This window comes from Euleptes europaea, chromosome 2 (genome assembly GCF_029931775.1).
Source record: "Euleptes europaea isolate rEulEur1 chromosome 2, rEulEur1.hap1, whole genome shotgun sequence".
Taxonomy (NCBI): domain Eukaryota; kingdom Metazoa; phylum Chordata; class Lepidosauria; order Squamata; family Sphaerodactylidae; genus Euleptes; species Euleptes europaea.
In genome coordinates, this window is record NC_079313.1 from 4,230,056 (window position 1) to 4,254,060 (window position 24,005).

Genomic DNA, 24,005 nt, shown 5'->3' on the forward strand with positions numbered 1-24,005 from the left:
AAAAAACAACACACACAACATTGCCCTGGGACCTCCGAATGGCAAGAGACTATCCCCCTGGGGTACGTGACTTACAACACAATGTCCAGCTCACCTTCCCTCCTGTCCCGAGGACTGCGTACGTCGCCTGTGAAAGAAAGGACAGCCTGAGCACAGGGTGACTCATGCGGAAGCGCTCATGCGCACACGCAACCTTTTCCTTCAAGGTGATGTTCCACTCAGCAGCTGACGTTCTGATAATAATTCATCCCGTCAAAGCCAAGTCTGAATGCTTGGTCCCAATTAAGACTGTCGATTAGCATTCCAGGCTTAGAAGCCCTGGGCTGTGTTTCCAGAGTGAAGAAGAAGAGTTGGTTTTTATATGCCGACTTTCTCTACTTTTAAGGAGAATCGAACCGACTTACAATCCCTTTCCCTTCCTCTCCCCACAACAGCCCCTCCCTGTGAGGTAGGTGGGGCTGAGAGAGCTCTAAGAGAACTGTGACTAGCCCAAGGTCACCCAGCAGGATTCATGTGGAGGAGTGGGAAACCAACCCGGTTCTCCAGATTAGAGTTCACCTCTCCAAGCCACTGCTCTTAACCACTACACCACGCTGGCTCTCCCTTTTTTCTGTTTCCTGCTTCCACATGAAGTCAGCTGGGTGACCTTGGGCTAGTCACACTCTCTCAGCCCCACCTACCTCGCAGGGTGTCTGTTGTGGGGAGAGGAAGGGAAGGTGATTGTAAGCCGGTTAGATTCTTCCTTAAGCGATAGAGAAAGTCGGCATATAAAAATCAACTCTTCACATACATTGCTGCTGTCCTCAACCGTAGGTCTGGCAGAAAATCCCGGTCTTACAGGCCCTGCAGAACTGTGTTAGGCCCCACAGGGCCCTGGTCTCACGAGAGAGGGAGTTCCACTAGGCTGGATGAGCTGGGATGAGCGAAGCCATTTTGGAACATGAAGAGTGCCCGGCTGTCCTCAGCTAGGGCCAGGGATGAAAGCATGAAGAGTTCCAAAATGGCTTCGCTCATCCCAGCAGGGTCTTCTGCAGGTACCATCCTGCAAATGGGCAACGTCGATAGCTGCCCGTACTCATACATTCTCCATTGTGGCCTCCGACTTATGGAACGGCCTCTTCAGCGAGGTAGGGAAGTCTCCTGTTCTCCTGGCATTCCGCAAACTTTGTAAAACAGAATTATCCAAGTGGTGTTTTTTTTTTTGGGTTTTTTTTGGCACAGGTATATAGGACTGTGCTGGAATGAAATGGTTAGAAAGTTGTATTGGTAAAGGGTTAGGGACCCACTACTGAACAGGGCCTACGGTACTGTATTGCTGCTGAGACAGCAAGTTGACTTCCTCTGAATGTGGAGGATCCACTTAAGTATTTTGATTTAATAGTTTTTGATAGCCTCTTCTCCTTGTCTGTGAATGTGTTGAGACAGCAAGGGAAAAATGTCTGCTGCAGTACAAGACAGTTCTGTGTGTTGAATCAGTGGGGGAAAGGTCATGGTAAATGATAAAGGGGGCTGGATAGAACCGATGTGCTCCTGTGCTCCTGACTCTGTGAAACTACCAGATAAGCCCCGAATGTTTACATGCCATGTCTTAGCATGGAACTAGAATAAAAGTTCATTCCCCAGTACAATCGGGGCTCAGTCATTTATGCTTATTAAGGCGGCTGCAAATAAACTGTTTTCTCAATTAACTGTCTCGGGTCTCTCTCCTCCACGAACCTCCGTTTTGCTGCAACACTGCCTATCACTGTAAGTATGCTCCAGACTAGGTCGTTTCTATACTACCCAACGCATCGTTTTTAAAAGCTCATGCTTTGTTTCAGCTCCACTGGAAATTTCTGTTTGTTTTCAAATTTCCGTAGTCCAAACCCCATCGTACTGCTCATCGGATGTCTCATCCTGTTGATTATACCTGACTTACACTATGTAATCCGCCTTGAGACTCTACAAGACAGGCAGACTATAAATAACCAAAGGAAAATAATAATCATAGAGTTGGAAGGGACCACCAGGGTCATCTAGTCCAACCCCCTGCACAGTGCAACTGACAAAACGTTCTCCGGCTCGAGACCCGCAATCCGCTCCTCTTACCTATACCTGGGCTGCTCCGAGGACTCGGAAGGAGATCGCTCGGGGACAGAAAGAGACGTTGACGAGAGCGTGGTGGCTATGGAGGCAGTGGTTGCTTCTTCGAAAGACGGAGGGGTGCAAGGAAGCAGGTCTGGTCGGCCTGATGCGCCCACAGGGAGCAAAGGAAAACAACAGAACACTGAGCCCACCGTCTTCACGGGAACAAGGCAAATAGCGTCATGTACTCCCCTGAAGGGCCATTCAACTGGGTCGGCTCGCTTGTGTAGTTTCCACACAGCCGTTATAGGCGTAGATACTCGGATATCTCCATTCAAAAAGGATCTCATCTATCAAGACCCAAAGGTGGTCAGTAATTAGGGTGTCAAGAATAGGGTCTGCCACACTGCTGTGAAACTTGCCAGGCGACCTCGGACTAGCCGCTCCCTTTCAGCCTAACCCGCACCACAGGGGGCGGTCATGAGGATAAACTAAGGAAGGGGTAGCCACGGACGTAGGCTGACCATATTTCCTTGAGACAAAAACGGGACATTGGGATGGCAAAAACAGGACAGGGCTTATGTAATATTAGTGTAACCTGATCAGACCACTTTTTCTATGAGAATTTACTCAGCCATGCCTGCATGTTGCATAAGAAATGTCAGAACTGAAGGAAACAAATGTTGGAAGAATAACGAGGTGCAAAACGGGACAAAATTGACATTTTAATTAAAAAGATGGTATGTCCGGGAAATATGATAAAAACGGGACTGTCCCTTTCAAAACGGTATGTATGGTCAGCCTACACAGAAGCCACTGAGAGAACCGTGTCAAACCCCGGTCTTGGGATGCCACGCAGTGCTGAAAAACCAAAATAACAATTGCCAGGTGCACAGCCACCGGGGGGGGGGGGGATGGAAAACTGACCAAGGCAGAAGGCATAACCTACGATTCTACTAACTGGCCTTGGGTCTCAGAACCCATCCAAATCAAATTCTAAGATGTCCCATGGGGCAGGACAGGATATCCCCCACCAGAGTAAGAATGAATGAATGCTCCCAGAAAGTACCAACATGCAGTGAAGGAGGACGCCCTGGTGGGAGATACTGCGACACCCCACAGACCATAATGGATGCTGAACGGAGATTATAGAGCCTTATTCGTTCATTTATTACTAAACCAGTTCTATCCCACCTTTCTTTGTGGTTCAAGGTGGTTTCCAATAATAGTTAAAAATGTTTTCAGTTAAAACCCAAAATAAAATAAGCCAACCCTAAATCTCAAACAGCGTGGAGAGTCAGCGTGGTGTAGTGGTTAAGAGCGGTGGTTTGGAGCGGCAGACTCTGATCTGGAGAAATGGGTTTGATTCCCCAACTCCTCCACGTGAGCGGCGGATGCTAATCTGGTGAACTGGATTTGTTTCCCCGCTCCTCCACATGAAGCCAGCTGGGTGATCTTGGGCTAGTCACAGCTCTCTTAGAGCTCTCTCAGCCCCCCTAGCTCACAAAGTGCCTGTTGTGGGGAGAGGAAGGTGTAAACCGGTTTGATTCTTCCTTAAGTGGTAGAGAAAGTAGGCATATAAAAAACCAACTCTTCTTCTTCTTCCCCCCCACCTCCCAAAAAGATGCCTGCCATTTAAAACCCCTCAAAAGCCCTGGCAAACAGGCAGGCCTTGCAGCACCTTCTGAAGATCTTCAAGGAGGGAGACCCCTCTCACCGCTTCAGAGAGCCCCTTCCACAGAGCCGGAGCCACGACAGAAAAGGCCCCGGGGCTCTGGTCGATGCCAGATGAGCCACCCTAAGTGGTGTGGGGTAGCCAACAGATGGCTGACTGGTGTTTGAAGTTGGCACACGGGGACATAAGGAAGGAGATGGTCCTTTGACCGTTTGTTAAAACCTTCCCTGCAATCCCACACCGCCCCCCACCCCAAGCCAAACCATGCTGGCACCATGCTGTTTGAACCCCCGTGGCCTGTTTGGTCTGGAATCCCAAGACTTTGATGGAGATTTCAAGGAATGGAAGGGGTTGTTAAAAACCCCTCCTCCTTGGAATGGGAGACTTCCCTCGTTTCCTGTTTTGGAACAGAGGGCAAGGCTTTTTGGCTTTATCCTTGGGCTTGGTAAGAATCCCCACAGGTTCTCCAAAAGCCGGCACTGCGTAAAAGAAGTAAAGGCTACACTGCCGTTAGAGATGCCATCTACATGCCACTGCATTAATAGGGTTCCCAGGCGCTCGCTAACAGCGGGGAATCTCTCGGGGCTTCCCTCTGCCAAAAGGGGGGGGGGAGCGCGATCGGTGTCCGTGCGTGATGACGTCACTTCCAGTGCAAGATGGAAGTACTTGCATTGCATTAACAGGACGCTCTATCGCTTTCCATAAAAACACTATGGAAACCACAGAGCTTTTAGGGCAAGTGCTAGAGTATCCCGTCCCCCCGGGCGCTTCCGCATCGCACCGGAAGTGATGTCATCACGCACGGCCACCAGTCGCCGCCCCCTGTACCTGCCTCCCGACATCTCCCGCCGGTTTCCAGGAGGGACCTGGCAACCCCAGACGGAGATCGTCTTTACATGATGATTGAGGAAATTCTTGCCCAAAGATGCTCTCTTTCTCCCTTCAGTTTTCACCCATTCTTCAAACCCTAGTTTTTGCTACACCCAGGGGGAAGAACAGGAGGGAGAAAAGACACACACATACACACACACAAAGGTCATTTATGCATGGTCGCTTTAACCTCCTTTATTCCCCGTTTCAGCCAGGATCAAATTTTTCAGTATGCACGATATCTCATTCCTTGGAAGCTCAACGCTGTTTCGATGCAAAACGAACCCGGCTTTTCCCATTCCTCTTCTGGCCCAAATTAAACCGTTCATCTTGGCTCATTCCGGCGTCACAGAGCGTGCATACTCCCTTCTCGGATTGAGCTTCCCCGCACCATCACGCCCCACCCTTTCCCAACCCCCTCCTCAAAGCAGTATGCAGATAGTTAAACAGGGGAAAACAGAAGATTGGCTTCTCTCACAGCCAATCACAAAGCAGTGTGCAAAGAGGCGGGGATTCAGGCGCTTCCTGCTACCTCAGAGCTCTTTCTGAGCAAAAGAAAGGCTTTTTTAAAACAAGGCTTGGATTTCTCTCCCCCGCCCTTCTTTCAGATTGCTCCATTTTTTGTTCTTAAAATGCTTTTTTATGCAGCAGTTGGGTTTGGGGGGAAGGAAATCTTCTCTCATGGAGAGCACTGCGAAGCCACTTACAGAGCAGCATTTAAAGGGGTGGGACTTGATTTGAGCTTGGGAGACTGCTTATCTGTATTCATGGTTCGATTAGCACACAGTTTCATCCCTGATCATTCAAGCCAATGCATACAGTTTCCCCCAACCCGGGTTACTTTAATGTGCGATGAACCCAGGTCCAAGCAGGGAGATCCAACCCATGCATAAAAGACCAAAGACTGCACTTTACTAGAAGCTAAGGCAGGGGTTCCCCAACCTTTTTGAGCCTGCAGGCACCTTTGGAACTCAGGCAGAGTATGGTAGGCGCAGCCACAACATGGCCGCCGCAGGTGAAGCCAGCCACAAAATGGCCGCCACAGCTTACCTTCAGTCACCCAGTGAAGGTCCCTGTGCTGTGCTAGTGGCTGCCGCCAAAGCAACGGTTGTAAAAATCCCCAACGGGCTATCAGAAGCCTTGCTGGACAAAGCCCTGCTTCTGAAAACGCTCAGCGGGCACCAGGAAATGGGTCAGCAGGCACCACATTGGTGAGCCCGGAACTAAGGCCTCCAGCATTCTGAGGAGCAGAGCCGCTACCCAACTCTGCTTGCTCAGTAAAGGCTAAATGGAAACCGTAACTCCTGTTCAAGGGCCCTAACTTGAGGAGAATAAGAAGAGTTGCCTGACCGAGGACAGCCTCCTCCTGAGAGAAAAGGCCTCTGCCAACAGACAGATATTTTTACCAGCCCAGGGGCTTTATAGATGATCTGGTTCTCCTTTAACAAGCTCTGTACGATTCCCCCTCTTTTACAAACTGGCTTATTTACTGGTTCCAAAGAGCTGCCGGGTTACCACAACAGCAGGGGTGGAATTTGGGGCAGGCTAGACCTAGTCGTTACCATCTTAAAGTCTAATTTGAAATTTTACACGTTACATTATCATACATACATCATAGAGTTGGAAGGGACCACCAGGGTCATCTAGTCCAACCCCCTGCACAATGCAGGAAATTCACAACTATCTCTCCCATACACACCCCCAGTGACCCCTACTCCATGGCCAGAAGATGGCCAAGGTGCCCTCCCTCTCATGGCCTGCCTGTCATAGAGTCAGCATTGGTGACAGATGGCCATCTAGCCTCTTCTTGAAAACCTCCAGGGAGGGAGAGCTTACCATCTCCCTGGAAGCCTGGAAGGTGATGGGGAAAAAACCCCTCCAGGACCCCTGGCCACTCTGGCCTGGAGGAAAATTGCTTCCTGATCCCAAAGTGGCAACTGGCATTACCCTGGGCCCCAAGAAAGGGCCCCGAGAGAGCCAAGCACTGGCTCAACCCTTCCTACCCTCCCTCTTGTGATTTGCTAACGTTCATGTTCTCAGTATGTAACCTTTGGCTTAACAGAAAAATTTGAAATATTTAGAAAATTAAATTGTGGTGCTTTTAAAAAAAAATTAAGGAAAAGTTGACATACTCATATACCATAAAGTAGATTACCGAGTTATTGACCGTACTTCTAGTTGTTCTGGACTTGAGGCACACTGCACTACTCTGGATTGTGGCAGACTGATCACAGTGGCCTCAGGTCACCAGCGGGGGGGGGGGGGGGCTGTTCTTCTTCCCAGGTGACAATTCCACCCATGCAAAGTAGGGACTGTTGGACTTACACCAGGAAATCCTAGGTTCAGATTTCTGGCTCGGCCAGGAAGGTCACTGGGGTTGTTTATAAAAGGATGACTTTCACTCACGTTCGCCCCCTGCCTGACTTGGTTGTTCCTTGGAGTTATGCATGAGTTTCCCATCCATTAGAGGTGATTTTGCTGCCACCCCTCACAAATCCCGGGACCTCCTGTCCCTCTGTTAACCTAATTCTTCCCTCTCCCCCCAAGCTCAGCCTGGGTGAAATCCCCGTGCATAAGGCAAAGCGCGGGACACAAGCTTGGTTTCTCTCACAAGACAGAACTACAGACAATCACAAATCACAGCATGTCAAGGGGCGGGCATTAAAGTGCTTCCTGCTTCCTGGGAGTTCTTTCTGAGCAGAAGAAAATGAAACTTGATCCCCCCCTCCCATTTCTTTCAGATAGCTCCTTTTTTTGGTTTTGTTCTTAAAAAGCTTTTTTTATGCAGCAATTGAGTTTCCGAGCCGGGGGGGGGGACTTTTCTCTCACTACAACCAATTACAAAGAAGCATTTGAAGGGGTGGGGACTGAAATGCTTCTTGACTGGAACTTGGAGACTGCTGGTGCATAGATTCCCAGCAGGAAGGTGTGGGTCCAGTGAGCAACAAAGCTCAGGTAAAACTCCTATGCATAAACGACCTAGGCTAACTTAACCAGAAATATGCTCTCGTCCTAACCAACCTTGCAGGGCTGTGGTATAAGAAAAAGCAAGGAAACTCTGGCTATGCTGCACCGAGGCTCTTTGGAGGAAGGGGGACAGGATACAAAAACAATACGAGGGGGGAAAGCAGGATACCAATTGCCTCGGGGCAGGGAAGAGGCAACCAGCTCCTTCCAGCACAACCTTCTAATGGCTACGAGGGACAAGCTGGCGCTCTTACCTTCCCCTCTCTTGTGGTTAACTTTAGTACCTGAAAAGCACAGCAAGAAATGCAAAAAAAGATTGGTAGGAAACACTAATATTTTGGGACAGCGTAGTTTGCACTGGGGGGCCACAGGGAGAGACCGAGTGAGCTGAGGATATGCCGAGGAAGCCCGGATGGGGGACAAGTCTCATTACCTTCATCCTCCAAAGTCGGGTAACTCCGGGCCCCGCGGAGGTCATACGGGGCCTCGTCCTTCTCCAGGGGGATCTGGCTGGCGGAGAAGGCAGCCATTGGGCCGGGCGACTTGATGGCTAACAAGGCCCCGCGTCCTTTCTTGGAGGGAGATGATTTCAGAGCTGGAGGGGAGGAAGAGGAGACACAGAGAACCACAATGAAGTCCAACTGAACAGATGTTTGGAAAGGGCGGGGTACTTTTCCACACACCCTCAAAGTAAGAAACCCCAGATGCTTTACCCTTGCCTCACAGGGAAGGCGCTTTAACGCCATGGTCATTTTGGTCACCCTTTTCTGCACTTTTTCCTCAAAGAAGGACCAGCCTCGCTGGCAGAACCCTCCACGGTTTCAGGGCAAAGGGACTTTCCTCCATCTGGGGCCCTTTTTACATGAAGATGGCAAGGACCAAATTGTGCTCCTTCCATCTATCTGTCTGATTAGTCCTCAGACCAGTTTGTTGTTGAGGAAATCTCAATGGCCGGGCTGTGCGGATCTGCCTGAATGCTGGCTCGAAAAATCCGGTTTTTGAGTCAGTCCAGATATCAGATGTCCGGATAAGGGATAATCACCTTGTAAATGTGATTAGCATCAACTAATATGAGATTCTTGTGTTTTATGTTGGGGGGCAAGCCCCCACCCCCCCAAAAGAAGAAGTAGTACAGAAATGGCTCCCTGGCTCAAAACGTTCAAGAGACGCTGCTTTGAACATTGAAGCCACGCTTGACTGGCGAGACCATCAGCCGTGGCCACCAGCGAGAGGAGGCAGGAGACAGTCGCCCAAGAGGGGGAAAACACTCGCGCAGGGGTGTTAAACTCATTTGTTACGAGGGCCAGATATGACATAAATATCACTTGGTGGGGGGCGAGCCATGCCTCGCTGGCTCAGATTTAGATGCGGGGTTTTGTGGCTGCCTCAGCTGGCTCGCGGGCCAGATAAGAGCTCTTAAGGGGCCGGATCCGGCCCTCGGGCTTTACGTTTGACACCCCTGCTACAAGAGATATTCGGTGCCGGGGTCGAAGGTCCTATATCAGGGATTTCAAACTCAATTGTTATGAGGGATGGATATAACATAAATGTCACTTGGTCGGGCCGAGCCATGCGCCTGCCCAAATTTTGGGGGGGCGCTCCCTCGGCTAGCTCGTGGGCCAGATGTTTGACACCCCTGTGCTCGCCCGTTTGCCAAACCTATCAACGCTCGTTCCAGGGGATGGAGGTGAAATAGAAAGCGTCTCTCTCCGCACGGGAAAAGGAGGAAAACTAACAGAAGGCGGCACCGGGTCCCTTTCCTTTCCCATCAGCTCACGCAAAGCTCTCTCCGTTTCACCGCCTCCCAAATGACGAGCGGACTCACAGGAACTCTTCCGGAACACAGTGTTGGTCATGAACTTGAAGAACCTCTCCGCGTAGAAGCTGGGCCTGTGAACCGACACCGTGTCCTACAGAACATGGACAGAGTGGGGGGGGCGGGCATGAAGCAGGCAAGAGAAAAACCTGGGAGGCCTCGTTGGCAGACTCTCGGCCAGGCTTCGCTCGGGAAAGCCGCAGCGATTAGAATCGGGACTCTGAGCTGCCCCCTTGACTGTTCTTTCTTTTTTCTAAAAAAATTTATTTTATGAGGCTAAAAAGCCATTACAATTTTAGACAAGCAGAGGGACATGCATAACTATGGCAAAAGCAAGAACATAACAATGTTAAAGGGTCTTAAAACACAATTAAAAACACGTAAAACACTTTTACAATATATGTTTAAAATATTCCAGCATTTAGACCCAGCTCTGGCCTGCGTTTTCTTGGCTGCCAAGGCAGGTTGCATCACTCTATAAAAGACATGCTGGTCCAAATCAGAGAGAAGGAAAATTAGTTTCTCTTCCACAGGAGAAGAAGAGTTGGTTTTTATATGCCGACTTTCTCCACCACTTAAGAAGGAATCAAACTGGCTTACAATCACCTTCCCCTCCCCACAACAGACACCCTGTGAGGTAGGTGGGACTGAGAGAGCTCTAACAGAGCTGTGACTAGCCCAAGGTCACCCAGCTGGCTTCATGTGGAAGAGTGGGGAAACAAATTCAGCTCACCAGATTAATGTCCACCGTTCATGTGGAGAAGTGGGGAATCAAACCTGGTGATTGTAAGCCAGTTTGATTCTTTCTTAAGTGGTAGAGAAAGTCGGCATATAAAAACCAACTGTTCTTCTTCTTTACCCACCACACTTTCTGCCAGAGGTTTGGACATTAAACAAAACCAGGGTTTACACACCAGGCCAAATGCAACAAAGACATCATTGCTCAAGGCAGACGTTTGAGTCATCGTCTGCAAGCTGTACTCGTTTCCCAATCTCCAGCTGTGGTGAGAAACCCATGATAGTTTTGCATCATGTCTGAACAAAGGCCCTGGAAACAAACTGTGAGAAGGACAGACGGTCTCCAAATTGGAACGTTACCGTCTTTGTTTTTAACAGCCATGCGACTGATGCCACAAAACCCGGGAGATCTGCGTGCATGGCAGAACCCAATTCAACATATCTTGATGACTGAGCACTGTGAAAGGTATACTTCTATAGGAGCCTAAGATTATAAAGGGAACTCTGGATGAAATATGCATAAACAAATTTTAGACTTTACAATTTACAAATGTCAGCTTACTCAGTCTGAGGAGTGCAATTTTCTTATACATTCATGCACTTCCAATATGGCATAGGATTGTATTATTTGGACCACTGAAGAAGGCTTCACAGCCGAAATGTGTTTGGTTTGAGCTGTGATATTGTTTGGGTATATTGTTATATTGTCACACTGTTGTAATTTTGTGTTTTTATGTTCATTTGGCATGTTCAGCACAGATACATAGAGGACAGAACAGGGCTACATACCAGTTGTTTATATTTCTATTAATTTTGTGTTTGTGTTAAATTTACTATATATTATTCACAAAATCATTTGTATCAATATTAGCCCATGGTTTCATGTTGATTCCTTACCTTATGGGTACCTTTATCCCAACTCCTAGAAACCAAAGTGGCCCCAAAGAATACAGCCGCTGGCCACCCCCGTCAACAACCCTCCCCACTTTGCTGTTCACCTACAACTCACCCCGTCGTGAACCAGCGCCTTCCACGTATGTTCCAGCTTCTTGATGAACCTGAATTGCCGGGGGGAGGGAGGGCAAGGGGGAGACAGAGACAGATGAACAAAATGCAGATTTGAACTGACCCCTGAAGGGGAATTCTGACATTAAGGCCTAAGTCAGGGGTGTTGAACTCAATTGTTATGAGGGCCGGATATGATAGGTCACTTGGTTGGGCAGGGATGTGCCTCGCCAGCCCATATCGAGACTGGGGGGGGGGGGGGCTGCCTCGGCTGGTTCGAGGGCCAGATAAGAGCTCTCAAGGGGCCAGATCATCCTTTAAATGTGATTAGCGTTTAACTAATATGAGATTCTTGTGTTTTATGTTGGGGGGCAGTAGTGTGGGGCTCACTTGGCAATGCCCCCCCCCCACCGCAAAAGCAGAAGTAGTACAGAAATGGGTCCCTGGCTCAAAAAGTTCAAGAGACGCTGCTTTGAACATTGAAGCCACACTTGACTGGTGAGACCATCCCCTGTGGCCACTGGCGAGAGGAGGCAGGAGACAGTGGACCACGAGGGGAAAACACTCGGCCAGGGGTGTCGAACTCAGTTGTTACAAGGGCTGGATATAATATAAATGTCACTTGGTCGTCAGACCAGATCAAGAGTGAGGGGGGTGGCCTGCCTCGGCTGGCTCGCGGGCCGGATTAGAGCTCTCAAGGGGTCGGGCCAGCCTGCGGGCCTTATGTTTGACACCCCTGGTACGGGGGCTTCAGCTTGTGTAGGGCTTTATAGTGGAGTGCCAGTACCTTGAACTTGAGGCCAGAACCGGACTGGTGGTGGTTCCAGAACCAGTGAGATACATTCGTAACAGCTCATACAGGTAAGCAAACCAGTTGAAGCTTCTGGGCAGTCTTCAAGGGGGAGCACCAAGCGGAGCATGTTGCGGTAGTCCAGCCATAGAGCAAACCTACCTGTAGGACTGGAGGATGTCTATGATGCCCACGTGCAGCAGCAAGCGCTCCCCTTTGCCGTTCACGGCTGGAATGCCACCCATCCTGAAGAGGAGAGAAGACACCAGGCGAGTAAAGACGTACACTTGCAAAATCTCCTGCATGGAGCCACGATCACGTCACGGCAACCAGAAAAGGAACCTTTTATTGCACCCTTTCCATACTTCTACTTATTTTGATTATCTTCTTGAAGGGAGGGTAGGATAAAAACGGATAGACAGACCTAAGACCAGCAGTGATATCTGAACCGTTCCCACCAGCACACGAGCGGCACAGTTCGAGCCAGCGTTTCCACTTACGTGTCGTCTGTCTCGATGGACTCCCCCCGGGCCGCCCCGCCCTGGATAGACTCCATGGCCGTGGAGTAGAGAGCCTTCTGGCCCACCGGCCGCTTCTCGTCGGACACGCTCTGGGCTCCGTCAGTCTGCCGTTCCCGCTCCTGCTGGTCGATATTATGGACCCCCAGTAGCAGGCTGTAGTCCATGATTTTGAAGCTTTCAAGCACCTAAGCGGCGACCGTCACGTTTGGCAAAAGCAAAACAACGAGAGGGATTAGCAGGGAAACCGGTCCGGGCCTCGGCTCACGGAGCTGCCTGACAACGACGGACCGGGATAACGCCAACACCCCAGGAGACAGAGACACAGCCGGATGAGTCTCCATCGGCCTGCTGCCACTCATAGCCCCAGCCGCCACCAAACAGCTGATGGCCGGGAGAGCGAGGGCAGGGCAAAGACGGTTCCGCCCGGCATGCAGCTCAACGCCGGCCAGAGGAGGAGCTGATGGGAGCCCTCGCATCAAGGCCCTTTATAGACTTCCGGGGGGGGGCGGGGATTGAGGCGAAGGGGCGGAGCCTGGCTAGCCAGCAAGGTAATAAAAGGCCAGACAGGAGCTGAGGCCAAGGAAGAGAGCCACACCTTCGCATCCACCGAGGGGGAGTCAAGCTCAGACACCCCCCTCAGATTGGTCTGAGGATGAGGAGGCTCCAGCAGCCCAGAACCTCACCACCAAGTCCGAGCAAGCTGGGTCAGGGGCGTGTCCAGCGTGTGACAGAATGTTTATATCTCCGAGTCAATCCTGAGTTCAAGTTTGATAGAACGCAGATCTGTGCATGACCATTAAGGTCGCCAACCTCCAGGTACTAGTTGGAGATCTCCCGCTCTTACAACTGATCTCCAGCAGACAGAGATCAGTTCACCAGGAGAAAATGGTCGCTTTGGCCATTGGACTCTATGGCATTGAAGTCCCTCCCCTCCCCAAACCCCGCCCTCCTCAGGCTCAGCCTCCAAAATCTCCTGCTGGTTGCAAAGAGGGACCTGGCAACCCTAAACTGGAGATCTCCTTCTATTACAACTGATCTCCAGCTGATGGATATCAGTTCACCTGGAGAAAATGGCCGCTTTAGCAATTGGACTCTATGGCACTGAAGTCCCTCCCCTCCCAAAACCCTGCCCTCCTCAGGCTCCGCCCCCAAAATCTCCCGCAGATGAACATATGAACATATGAAGCTGCCTTATACTGAATCAGACCCTTGGTCCATCAAAGTCAGTTTTGTCTGCTCAGACCGGCAGCGGCTCTCCAGGGTCTCAGGCAGAGCGGTCTTTCACATCACCTACTTGCCTAGTCCCTTGAACTGGAGATGCCGGGGATTGAACCTGGGACCTTCTGCATGCCAAGCAGATGCTCTGCCACTGAGCCACAGCCCCTCCCCGAAGAAGAAGGTGGTGAAGAGGGACCTGGCAACCCCAACGACCATGGCAGTTCTGTACTGCTAATTGGCAAACCCGCCCCCCCCCTTTTGCTCACCAAGCAGTCCCTCTGCAGGGTTTTCACCACAGCGCTGAAGGTGTCCGTGTCCAGCATGATGCCTTCCGGCAAGTCCTGCATGAAGTCCAGGTCCTTGTAGGTGGGACTCGACTTCTCCTTCTCCTTCTTGGATGCGCGGCGCTTGTATGTGGAGCCCTTCAGGTCGTACTTCAGGTGCATCTTCACCACCCGGGGCAGGATGTTGTTCATCACCACGACCCGGATGTTCTTGCCTCCAGACTGGACGCAGTAGAGACCGTAGAACTTGGGCAGTAGAGTCCGTGGGTTCTGGTTCAAGTTCTGTTGAAGAGGGGAAGAAGGTCGGACCAGAACCAGCGGGTTGAAATTAAATCAAAAGAGTTTTCATCTAGACCAGTGGTTCCCAAACCTTTTGGGCCACCCCCCCCCTTGGTTCCACAAACTCAACCCCAGCACCCCCTACCCTATGCAACAACACAGTTAAAAGGGGGCCACCTCTAGCACCCCCCTGCTGCCCCCTTGCCTCTTAGTGCCCTCCTAGGTAATCCCACCGCCCCCCGGGGGTGATACTGCCCACTTTGGGAACCACTGGTCTAGACATTAGGAAGAATTTTCTAACAGTGAGAGCGGTTCCTCAGTGGAACAGGCTTCCTTGGGAGGTTGGTGAGCTCTCCTTCCTTCCCTGGAGGTTTTTAAACAGAGGCTGGATGGCCATCTGTCAGCACTGCTGATTCTATGACCTTAGGCAGATCATGAGAGGGAGGACAGGAAGGGTTGCGTCAGTGTTTGGCCCTCATGGCTCTTCCTTACATACCCAGGGTGAAGCTGATTGCCACTCTGGGGTCAGGAAGCAATTTCCCTCCAGTCCAGATGGACCAGGGATCCTGGAGGGTTTCTTTTCCCATCCTCTGGGCATGGAGTAGGGGTCACTGGGGGTGTGGGGGGGAGTTAGTTGTGAATTTCCTGCCTTGTGCAGGGGGTTGGACTAGATGAGCCTGGAGGTCCCTTCCAGCTCTATGATTCTATTCTATAGCCCACCTTTCTCCCCAGTGGAGATCCATAGTGGCTTACATCCATCTCCTCTCCTCCATTTTATCCTCATAAGAACCCTGCGAGGTAGGCTAGGCTGAAAGTATATGACTGGCCCAAAGCAATGAAGTAGGTTAGGCTGAGAGAGATGGCCATTTGTCAGCAATGCTGATTCTGTGACCTTAGGCAGATGATGAGAGGGAGGTCATTTTGGCCAGCTTCCGGGCATGGAGTAGGGGGTCACTGGGGGTGTGGGGGGTGGAGATAGTTGTGAAATTCCTGCATTGACCCTGGTGGTCCCTTCCAACTCCATGATTCTATGATTCTATTCTATGATTCTATCACTGGCTGTTTACCTGGTTGATACTGGTACGCACACCTTGTATGGAAGGCTAATGTGGCCCAGAAAAGAACCAGTAGAATGCATTCCATGGCAGTGGACTCTTGTAATTTTATAGAATATATCGGGCACAGAGTCAAACTGGAATACATCCCTATAACACATACCCGGATTGTTATAATACTGTTTTAATATTGTTATAACCTGTTGCAATATGTATGTGTGTGCGTGGTAAGCGATTGTATTAGACGACTGACAAAGGCTGGGGGGGCTGAAACGTGTTTAGATTGTAGTTTCAGTCTAAGAAGAAGAGTTGGTTTTTCTATGCCGACTTTCTCTACCACTTAAGGGAGAATCAAACCGGCTTCCAATCGCCTTCCCTTCCCCTCCGCACAACAGACACCCTGTGAGGTAGGTGGGGCTGAGAGAGCTCTAAGGGCTGTGACTAGCCCAAGGTCACCCAGCTGGCTTCATGTGGAGGAGGAAACAAATCCAGTTTAGCAGATTAGCCGCCGCCGCTCATGTGGAAGAGTGGGGAATCAAACCTGGTTCTCCAGATTAGAGTCTGCTGCTCATGTGGAGGAGTGGGGAAACCAACCTGATTCACCAGATTAGCCTCCGCCACTCATGTGGACAGGTGGGGAAACAAAAGCAGTTCTCCAGATCAGACGCCACCACTCCAAACCACTGCTCTTCACCACTACACTACGCTAAGCTCCTTGCAATATACTCTTCATTTCAACTTCAACCCTGGAAGGGCGGGGCAGGAGAAGAGACCCTTCCTGCTCTAGGCTAACGGCAAACCAGGAAGCGGATTCTGCCACGCACCATGTAGTATCCTGGGAGAAGCTTCTGAAGGAACTCCGCCTCTTTATGCATAACGGTCTTGATGATGAACTCGTCATCGCTGGTGACGTAGAAGAGGGATCCGCTGGCCCCAGGGTTGGACAGTTCGATCAAAGGTTCGTTGCATAAGGAATACTGTAGGACAGAAAGAAAAGGAAAAAAGGTGAAGTAGTCAATTGCTGTGATAAGTGGCTATGTTTCTAGATCTCGTATTTCACTAAAAAAATTCGTTATCTTACTTAACCAGCCACTTCAAGCAATGATGCAACTTTGAATTGTGTTAAAATTCCTTTTTATTGTTATTGCTTCAATACTATTAATAAAGAAGTAAAAAAACCCCACTAATATAAATGAAAATTAGATTACATGGAAAAATCTAACAAATTACTACAGATCCGAAATACAGTAAAAAAAATTACAATGAAAAATACAACAGAATTACATACCCATCATTGTGTCATGCCAGGGATAATTCTCGAACAGACAGCATGCAACCATGCCTGGCAAAGAATATCCAACCTCTTACAATCTTAAGTCCCTTTACATACCCTTCCAGAGGTCAATTATTTTGAGAACCAATTATGTTGAGAACCAAAACTGAAAATTGCTTTGAGAATCATTAAAAAATGTTATGAGAATTCTACAATATTCTCAGGCATAAAAAGACATAAAAGGACAAAATGTCCCTTTAATAAACATCTTTCCCTAACCATGATCTCATGTCAGACAAATAGGTGACATAGGAAATAACGCACAAACATAGATATCAATATAATTTCTCAAAATAAATCCCCAATTTTCACACTTTCATCTTCAAGGCTTACTAATCCCAAAGACAAAAATAGGTCATTATCATAACAGACTTGAAAGCCAGGGAAAATGCTTAAGAAACCACAAAGACAGATAAAGTTGTTTTTCTCTACATCTGTGCTGTTCTCCACGTCTACTATCAGCAACCTTTTAACCATTAATGCATTGAAAACCACAAGGAAGAGCCCATTGAAGGGTGGGCACAGGCAGTGAACGACGCCAGTGAGAACGAGGGCTCCCCCGCCTCGGCTACGTGTCCCATGACTGGTTTTCGCTGGGAAAAGTCCGGGGAGGAAGAGCCAGGCTTACCAAATAATCATCTGGGCGAATGCCGAAAAGCTCTCGGAAATAGCGAAAAGCCACGGGCGCATAGGTTTTGAACCGGAAGTCAGGATAGTGATGGGCGGGCGTGAGGTTGCTGCCTTCGCTGAATGGGAAACAAGGCAAGAAAAAGAGAAGAACAAGAGTTTATTTTTATTTGCTGACTTTCTCCACCGCTTAAGGAAGAATCAAACCAGCTTACAATCACCTTCCCTTCTCCTCCCCACAACAGACACCTTGTGAGGTGGAGTGGGGCTGAGAGAGCTCGGAGAGAGCTGTAACTTGCCCAAGGTCACCCAGCTGCCTTCATGTGGAGGAGTGGGGAAACAAATCCAGTTCACCAGATTAGTCTCCGCTGCTCATGTGGAGGAGTGGGGAATCAAACCAGGTTCTCCAGATTAGAGTCCTCCGCTCCAAACCACCAGTCTTAACCACTACACCACGCTGGGAGGGGCTGATGCTCAGTGGTAGAGCATCTGCTTGGTGTGCAGAAGGTCCTGGGTTCAATCCCTGGCATCTCCAGTTAAAAGGGACTCGGCAGGTAGGTGATGGGAAAGACCTCTGTCTGAGACCCTGGAGAGCTGCCGCCAGCCTGAGTAGACAAGACTGACTTTAATGGACCCAGGGTCTGATTCAGTGTATGGCAGATTCATGTGTTCACACACATACATCAGATTAACTAACAGGACTTCTACAAGCCCCTGGATGGGCCAGGCTAGCTGGATCTCGTCAGATCTCGGAAGCTAAGCAGGGTTGGCCTTGGTTAGAATTTGGATGGGAGACCAAAAAGGAAGTACAGGGTTGCTACCCAGAGGCAGGCCATGGCGAACCACCTCTGTTCATCTCTCGCCTTGGAAACCCTATGGGGTCAACCATGGGTTGGCTGTGGCTTAGCTTCACTTTCCACCATCACTTCTACATGATCCAGAGTGGTATAATGGTTACAGAGTTGGAGTAGGATTTGGGAGGCTGAGTTTCTCTCACCCCCACTCTCCCAGGAAGCTTGCTGGGTGACCTCAGGCAAGTCACTCTTGCAGAATAATGTATAGAAGAAGAGTTGGCTTTTATACCCCGGGTTTCTCTAGCATAAGGAGCCTCTAAGTGGCTTACAATCGCCTTCCCTTCCTCTCCCCACAACAGACACCTTGTGAGGTAGGTGGGGCTGAGAGAGTTCAGAGAGAACTATGACTTGTCCAAGGTCACCCAGCAGGCTTCACGTGTAGGAGTGGGGAAACCAACCCGGTTCTCCAGATTAGAGTCCGCCGCTCAAGTGGAGGGGTGGGGAATCGAACCCGTTTCTTCAGAGTCCACCACTCATGTGGAGGAGTGGGGGATCCAAACCCAGTCCTCCAGATTAGAGTCCGCCGCTCATGTAGCGGGGTGGGGAATCGAACGTGGTTATCCAGATTGGAGTCCTGCCACGTAACCGCTACACCACGCTTGGCTCTTGTTGCGAGAATAAAGCAGAAGAGGGAAGAACCACGTACCCAGCTCTAAGATCTTTGTAGGTGGATATCAATAACGCCAGAGCTGGCACTAGCGCACACACCCACTGGATGTTTCCCTCACTTTCCTGGACCTCCTTTGAGTAGGTCAAAGGTTTTAATGGTGAGTCACGCGAGAACAGTGTTTACACCACAGCTAGAGATTTCTCTCTTAGCCTACCCTACCCGCAAGTTCCCGGCTCACCCTCTGTGGACGTTACCTGGGAAAGAAAATGCTCTCCACTACGTAAAAATCCTGCATCAAGACATCTCTTTCCGGCTTGGAACTCAAGTTCCCCACGGTGTAGCCAATGCCGAGCTGGATGGCCCCTTTGAGCGTGGACGAGGTGGTCTAGGGAAGCCAAGAAGGGACATTTGTCAACAGAAGCTGTCTGGGGCCTTCTCTAAAGTCTGGGTGACAATGTAACACAAGAAGAGTTGGGGAAGAAGAGGCTCTTGCGGTGGAAGGCTGAGCCGGGCACCCCCAGGACAGAAGCGGTCACATCTGCTGCCGTCCCCAGCCGGCTGAAAAGTCCACTTGTCCCTGGAAGTAGGAAGGACAAGAATGGGCAGAACAACTACCCCTGGGAGGACCCAGAGCAAGGCAGGATGTGATTCATGATCTTTATACTCCGTTACTCTTCTTTTTGAGCATGCGGACGGTTGAGCATCACCTTTTAAAAAAAGAGGTTCATCTTCATGCCCTCCTTGCGGTCCCACATGGGAACTGATATCAGTATCAGGCAGCTTTGTGTGTTCACTATCAGCTGGACCCTCTCCAAGAGTGAGAGAGACAGAGAGAGAAAAGGCAGGCTAGTCTTTGGCTTCCCTCCCTGTCCCTGACCTCTGAGTCTCCAGCATTCCGCCCCCCCCTACACACACCAAAAAGTACATACCTTCTTGTACGTCGTCTCCCCTGAGGCGTCCACTCCCCGGTGGCCTATCTTCTTCCCCTGGCCGACCCCCGGCTGCCCCGTCAGGAACGGTGCCTGAGAAAGGAAAGGTTTCGAGGTGTAAAAGGTAAAGGTCCCCTGACCCATGGGGTGACGTCACATCCTGACCTTTTCTAGGCAGACTTTGTTTACAGGGTGGTTTGCCCGTGCCTTCCGCAGTCATCTTCCCTTTACCCCCAGCAAGCTGGGAACTCATTTGACCGACCTCGGAAGGATGGAAGGCTGAGTCAACCTTGAGCTGGCTATCTAAAACCGACTTCTGTTGGGATCGAACTCAGGTCGTGAGCAGAGCTTGGACTGCAGTACTGCAGCTTACCACTCGAGCCATGGGGCTTGAGGTGAGCAGGAGCTAAAAAAGAAAACCCAGTCCCTGGGGCAGGAGAAAGCTGGCCCGTGGAAGGTGAGAGTGTTGCGGAGGGGCCTGCGGCTGACCTCCAGGGAATGCCGTGTGACGAGGGGAGCCGGTACATTTCTCTCACTCAGCTGAGGATAGATTGCAGAGACTGAATTTGTCCCTGGAGTTTATAAAGCAAACAGAATATCCCGCTGCATGTAAATTAGTCAGATTTAGGGTGTGGCAACTTGACAAATGGAGCACCGGCTGCAGAGTGCGCAGGGCATGCGCCTTATACTGTCTGGGCCTCCCCATTCCAAAGATTCGACCTGCTTGTTGTAAAGAAAGTCGGCATATAAAAACCAACTCTTCTTCTACTTCTAATGAAAACTGCAATCCTTTGGCTCCTTAGAACCCTCTTCATTTGCACACCCATATGCCAGATTCCACGCTTAATTTTCAGTTCCACAGCAACCCCGTCGGCCTTCCCCTGCCCTGGCGTTGGCTTCTTTCCTGTAATGCCTTTCTCATCCAGGGCGCTCTGGATAGAAAAAACAGCTTATCGGCCTCTAGCCCTGTTCTACTTCTGGACGGGAACAACAAGAGCTTTTGGCGACGGTGGATAACCTGCGCTGGGCGTGTGACCGTCTGGGAACGGGCCAGTTCTCCACGGCTTTGTGACCGGCAATGCTGAGCTCGTGTTCCAGAGACTGCGGCCTGCTGCTTTTTTCTCTTTCCTGGCCTGTCCTTCCTACTCAATCAATCTACATTTATAATCAAAGCTAACAAGTTTTTTTTTTTTAAATCCAGCACGCAAACCGGACAGCTTTCAAAACGTTTGATACAAGACAATTAGAAAATACGAAACAGAAATGAAGCTTTCAACGACCAGGGCAAATTTGCAGCAAACGTGTATGTTTTAAAGAATAAAACCAAACAGATGTAACTATTTAAAGTCAAGGTACTTGCTCTCACACTAATATATATATTTTTAATATGTGTTGGATGGAAATTTAGGGGGGGGACACCCAAGGTGCCACGTTTGTGGGGATAAAGTGGTGGGAAGACATCAGCATTTAACAGGGAACCCACATCACGGTTGTCTGGCTCAGTGTTCAAAACAGCCTCCAGTCAGATTTTACAGCTAAATGTTACAAAGGCTAAAACTGGCAGGCAGCAATTTGTGCTGCTACACCAGTCCAGAAAAAACCCCGGAGTTTCTACTCGGCAGTTTTTAATACACACAGAACACTGAAGTGTTTGTGTTCACAACAGCCATGGCCAAACCGTGCAAAAAAACCCACAACAGTTTAACTGTAAGAGGACCAATCGTCACCTTGCTAACAGCGGGGTGAGTTGTTTCATCCATGGAAGATGTCCCTCAAAGTCTTTTTAGAAAATCCTTGTTACAGATCATATTTTGATCGGTAACATATTTCACTTGATGCTCGGTTGCCGAGCATGCAAAATAAAGCGACCGAGGCAATGCTAGAGAGCCCCCATTTTAAAGACCAACATGACCAATGGATCACTCCTATTTTAACGAAACTACCTGCCACCGTAACAGGCCGTTAAAACAGTTCCCTTTTTGCTGGTGGATAGAAATCCATGTATAACACTTCCAGTGGCCAAGTATCTCTCCATCATCTTTTCCTTAAAGAAATGGGGGGGGGGGAACCTTCCCATTAACTGCTCAAGACCTGTGGGTCATGGGAGCCTGAAAAAAGGAAGGAAGGAAGGAAGGAAGGAAGGAAGGAAGGAAGGAAGGAAGGAAGGAAGGAAGGAAGGAAGGAAGGAAGGAAGGAAGGAAGGAAGGAAGGAAGGAAGGAAGGAAGGAAGGAGCTACGTTCACGCACGTGTACCTACTGGGAATACTTTAATTACTGCAGGAACCGAGACCTTCTTGGGTTGCATCTCTGCTACAGAAACAGGAAGTTAATCCTCCTTATGTCTGACATCTTTACAAGCCAGTGCAAAGTTGCATATCTGCCGTGAAGAGGACTGGCTTGCAATGCACACACTTTCTGAGAGAAGAACAACCAGCACTCACCTCCGTCAGAACCATTTTCTTAGGTCCCAGTCCTAAGGAGACAAGGAGAACATCAGGGTAAGGGGGGGGATTAAACGCCCGTTCCTTCATCCCTTCAAATCCACCACAAATCCACAATTTAGCTGAATGTGCAGTAATGGCAAAATACATTTATTTATTTATTGCGTTTACAGCCTTCCCTCATTCCCAGCAAGCCGGGCTCAGAGCGGGTCACGTCAAAATTCAGAAAACATCAGTTGAAACATACTCTAAAACAAAGGTTTCCCGAACTGTGCTCCGTGGAGCACTTGGTGCTCCACGAAGCGTCTTCTAGTGCTCCGTGAAGAAAAATTGAAAAGAAAAATACAGCTGTCGTTCAGTTTAGTATATAGGTGCAAGGTGGAAATTAGGGCTCCGTGACAAAATTTCTCCCCTGAAAGGGGCTCCATGACTCAAAAAGTTTGGGAAACTTTGCTCAAAAACATACTTTAAAATTATAAACTCCAAACAATACAATAAACACAATAAAGCAAGATGGCGAAGAACTGACGTGAACGAAAGACCAACGGAAGTGTTCCCAAGACAAATGGAAAGCATATTATTTATACTGTCCCTAAAAAATGGTAGGGGATAGAAAAGGAGTACATTGAGGTAATTTGAAATTTAGACATTTTGAAAAATCTCTTGGCCATATTGTATTGAATATAGTTCAAATATGGGGGGAACCTATTTTTTAAAATTTTGGGAATAATTATTAGAAATATAAAACCACAACTAACCTTTAGTAGAAATATAACAATTAACATCATGTCCTCTTAGCTATATTGTGTTATAGTTCATTTTAATATACTGGTAGTAGAAAAGGACAAGAGTCCAGTAGCACCTTAAAGACTAACAAAAATATTTTCTGGCAGGGTGTGAGCTTTCGTGAGCCACAGCTCACTTCTTCAGATACAACTAGAATGTGAATCCATCTGTCTTTAAGTAGAGGAGAGTGAATTCAGACAAGCATTAGAATGTAAATGTTAACAGTATGTAAATGTGAATAGCAGGCGTGATGGGATTAGGTGTGGTATGCAGAAGAGTCTGTGATGTCCAGGGGAGAGATGGGTGTGGAGAAATCAGCATTGGTAATGAGCCATGAATGCAAGGTAATATACTGGTGAGTATAAATATTGTGGTTAATTAAAGAATTTAAGATAAAAAATATTAGGACAATCATTAATTTAATGCTCTATAATATCTTGTTATATACTGTTTGTATTTATATTTAGCATTATGGACATATCTGTCTTTCCCATTGGTATAATGGTGGTAATGTTTTATTTGTAAAGGGGATTGTGGATTGATTCCTTCTTCTTTTGTAATAATCTCAGCTTTCAATATGTTTTGTTTATGTTCTGTTTTTATTCTTACAAAATTTGATTTTTTAAAAAAGAGTATTGCACTACCCCATTTGCTTGTAGGGTGACTAGAGGCTGTGGTGAGAATGCCTCCATTTCTCTTTCTCCCTAAGAACGCTGCGTGTCAAAACGCAAGTATGAAAAACTCACATCACCAACCCAAAATGAATTCCCCCCTACACATTAGGAAGATATTGGCCAAGACATTAGGAAGAACTTTCTAACAGAGCGGTTCCTCAGTGGAACAGGCTTCCTTGGGAGGTGGTGGGCTCTCCTTCCCTGGAGGTTTTTAAGAAGAGGCTAGATGGCCATCTGTCAGCAACGCTGATTCTATGACTTTAGGCAGATGATGAGAGGGAGGGCATCTTGGGCAACTTCTGGGCATGGAGTAGGGGTGGCTGGGAGTGTGGGTGGGGAGGCAGTTGTGAATTTCCTGCATTGTACAGGGGGTTGGACTAGATGACCCTGGTAGAGTGGGGAATCAAACCCGGTTCTCCAGATTAAAGTCCACCACTCATGTATAGGAGTGGGGAATCAAACCTGGTTC

The 24,005-nt window shown here is 49.0% G+C and overlaps 1 protein-coding gene across 1 annotated transcript in view; it reads right to left on the minus strand.

Moving 5' to 3' along the window:
• PIP5K1C (phosphatidylinositol-4-phosphate 5-kinase type 1 gamma) overlaps positions 1–24,005 on the minus strand; it is a 53,652-nt gene that overhangs the window by 16,671 nt on the left and 12,976 nt on the right. Inside the window, exons 2-14 of the mRNA XM_056867641.1 lie at positions 22,077–22,108; positions 19,636–19,770; positions 18,961–19,091; positions 17,244–17,361; positions 16,107–16,259; positions 13,931–14,230; positions 12,426–12,631; positions 12,088–12,171; positions 11,140–11,188; positions 9,402–9,486; positions 8,010–8,171; positions 2,089–2,227; positions 95–127 (exon numbers count right to left, since the gene is read on the minus strand). Coding sequence (XP_056723619.1) covers positions 95–127; positions 2,089–2,227; positions 8,010–8,171; positions 9,402–9,486; positions 11,140–11,188; positions 12,088–12,171; positions 12,426–12,631; positions 13,931–14,230; positions 16,107–16,259; positions 17,244–17,361; positions 18,961–19,091; positions 19,636–19,770; positions 22,077–22,108 — 1,627 coding nt within the window. The remainder of the gene's footprint in view (positions 1–94; positions 128–2,088; positions 2,228–8,009; positions 8,172–9,401; positions 9,487–11,139; positions 11,189–12,087; positions 12,172–12,425; positions 12,632–13,930; positions 14,231–16,106; positions 16,260–17,243; positions 17,362–18,960; positions 19,092–19,635; positions 19,771–22,076; positions 22,109–24,005) is intronic.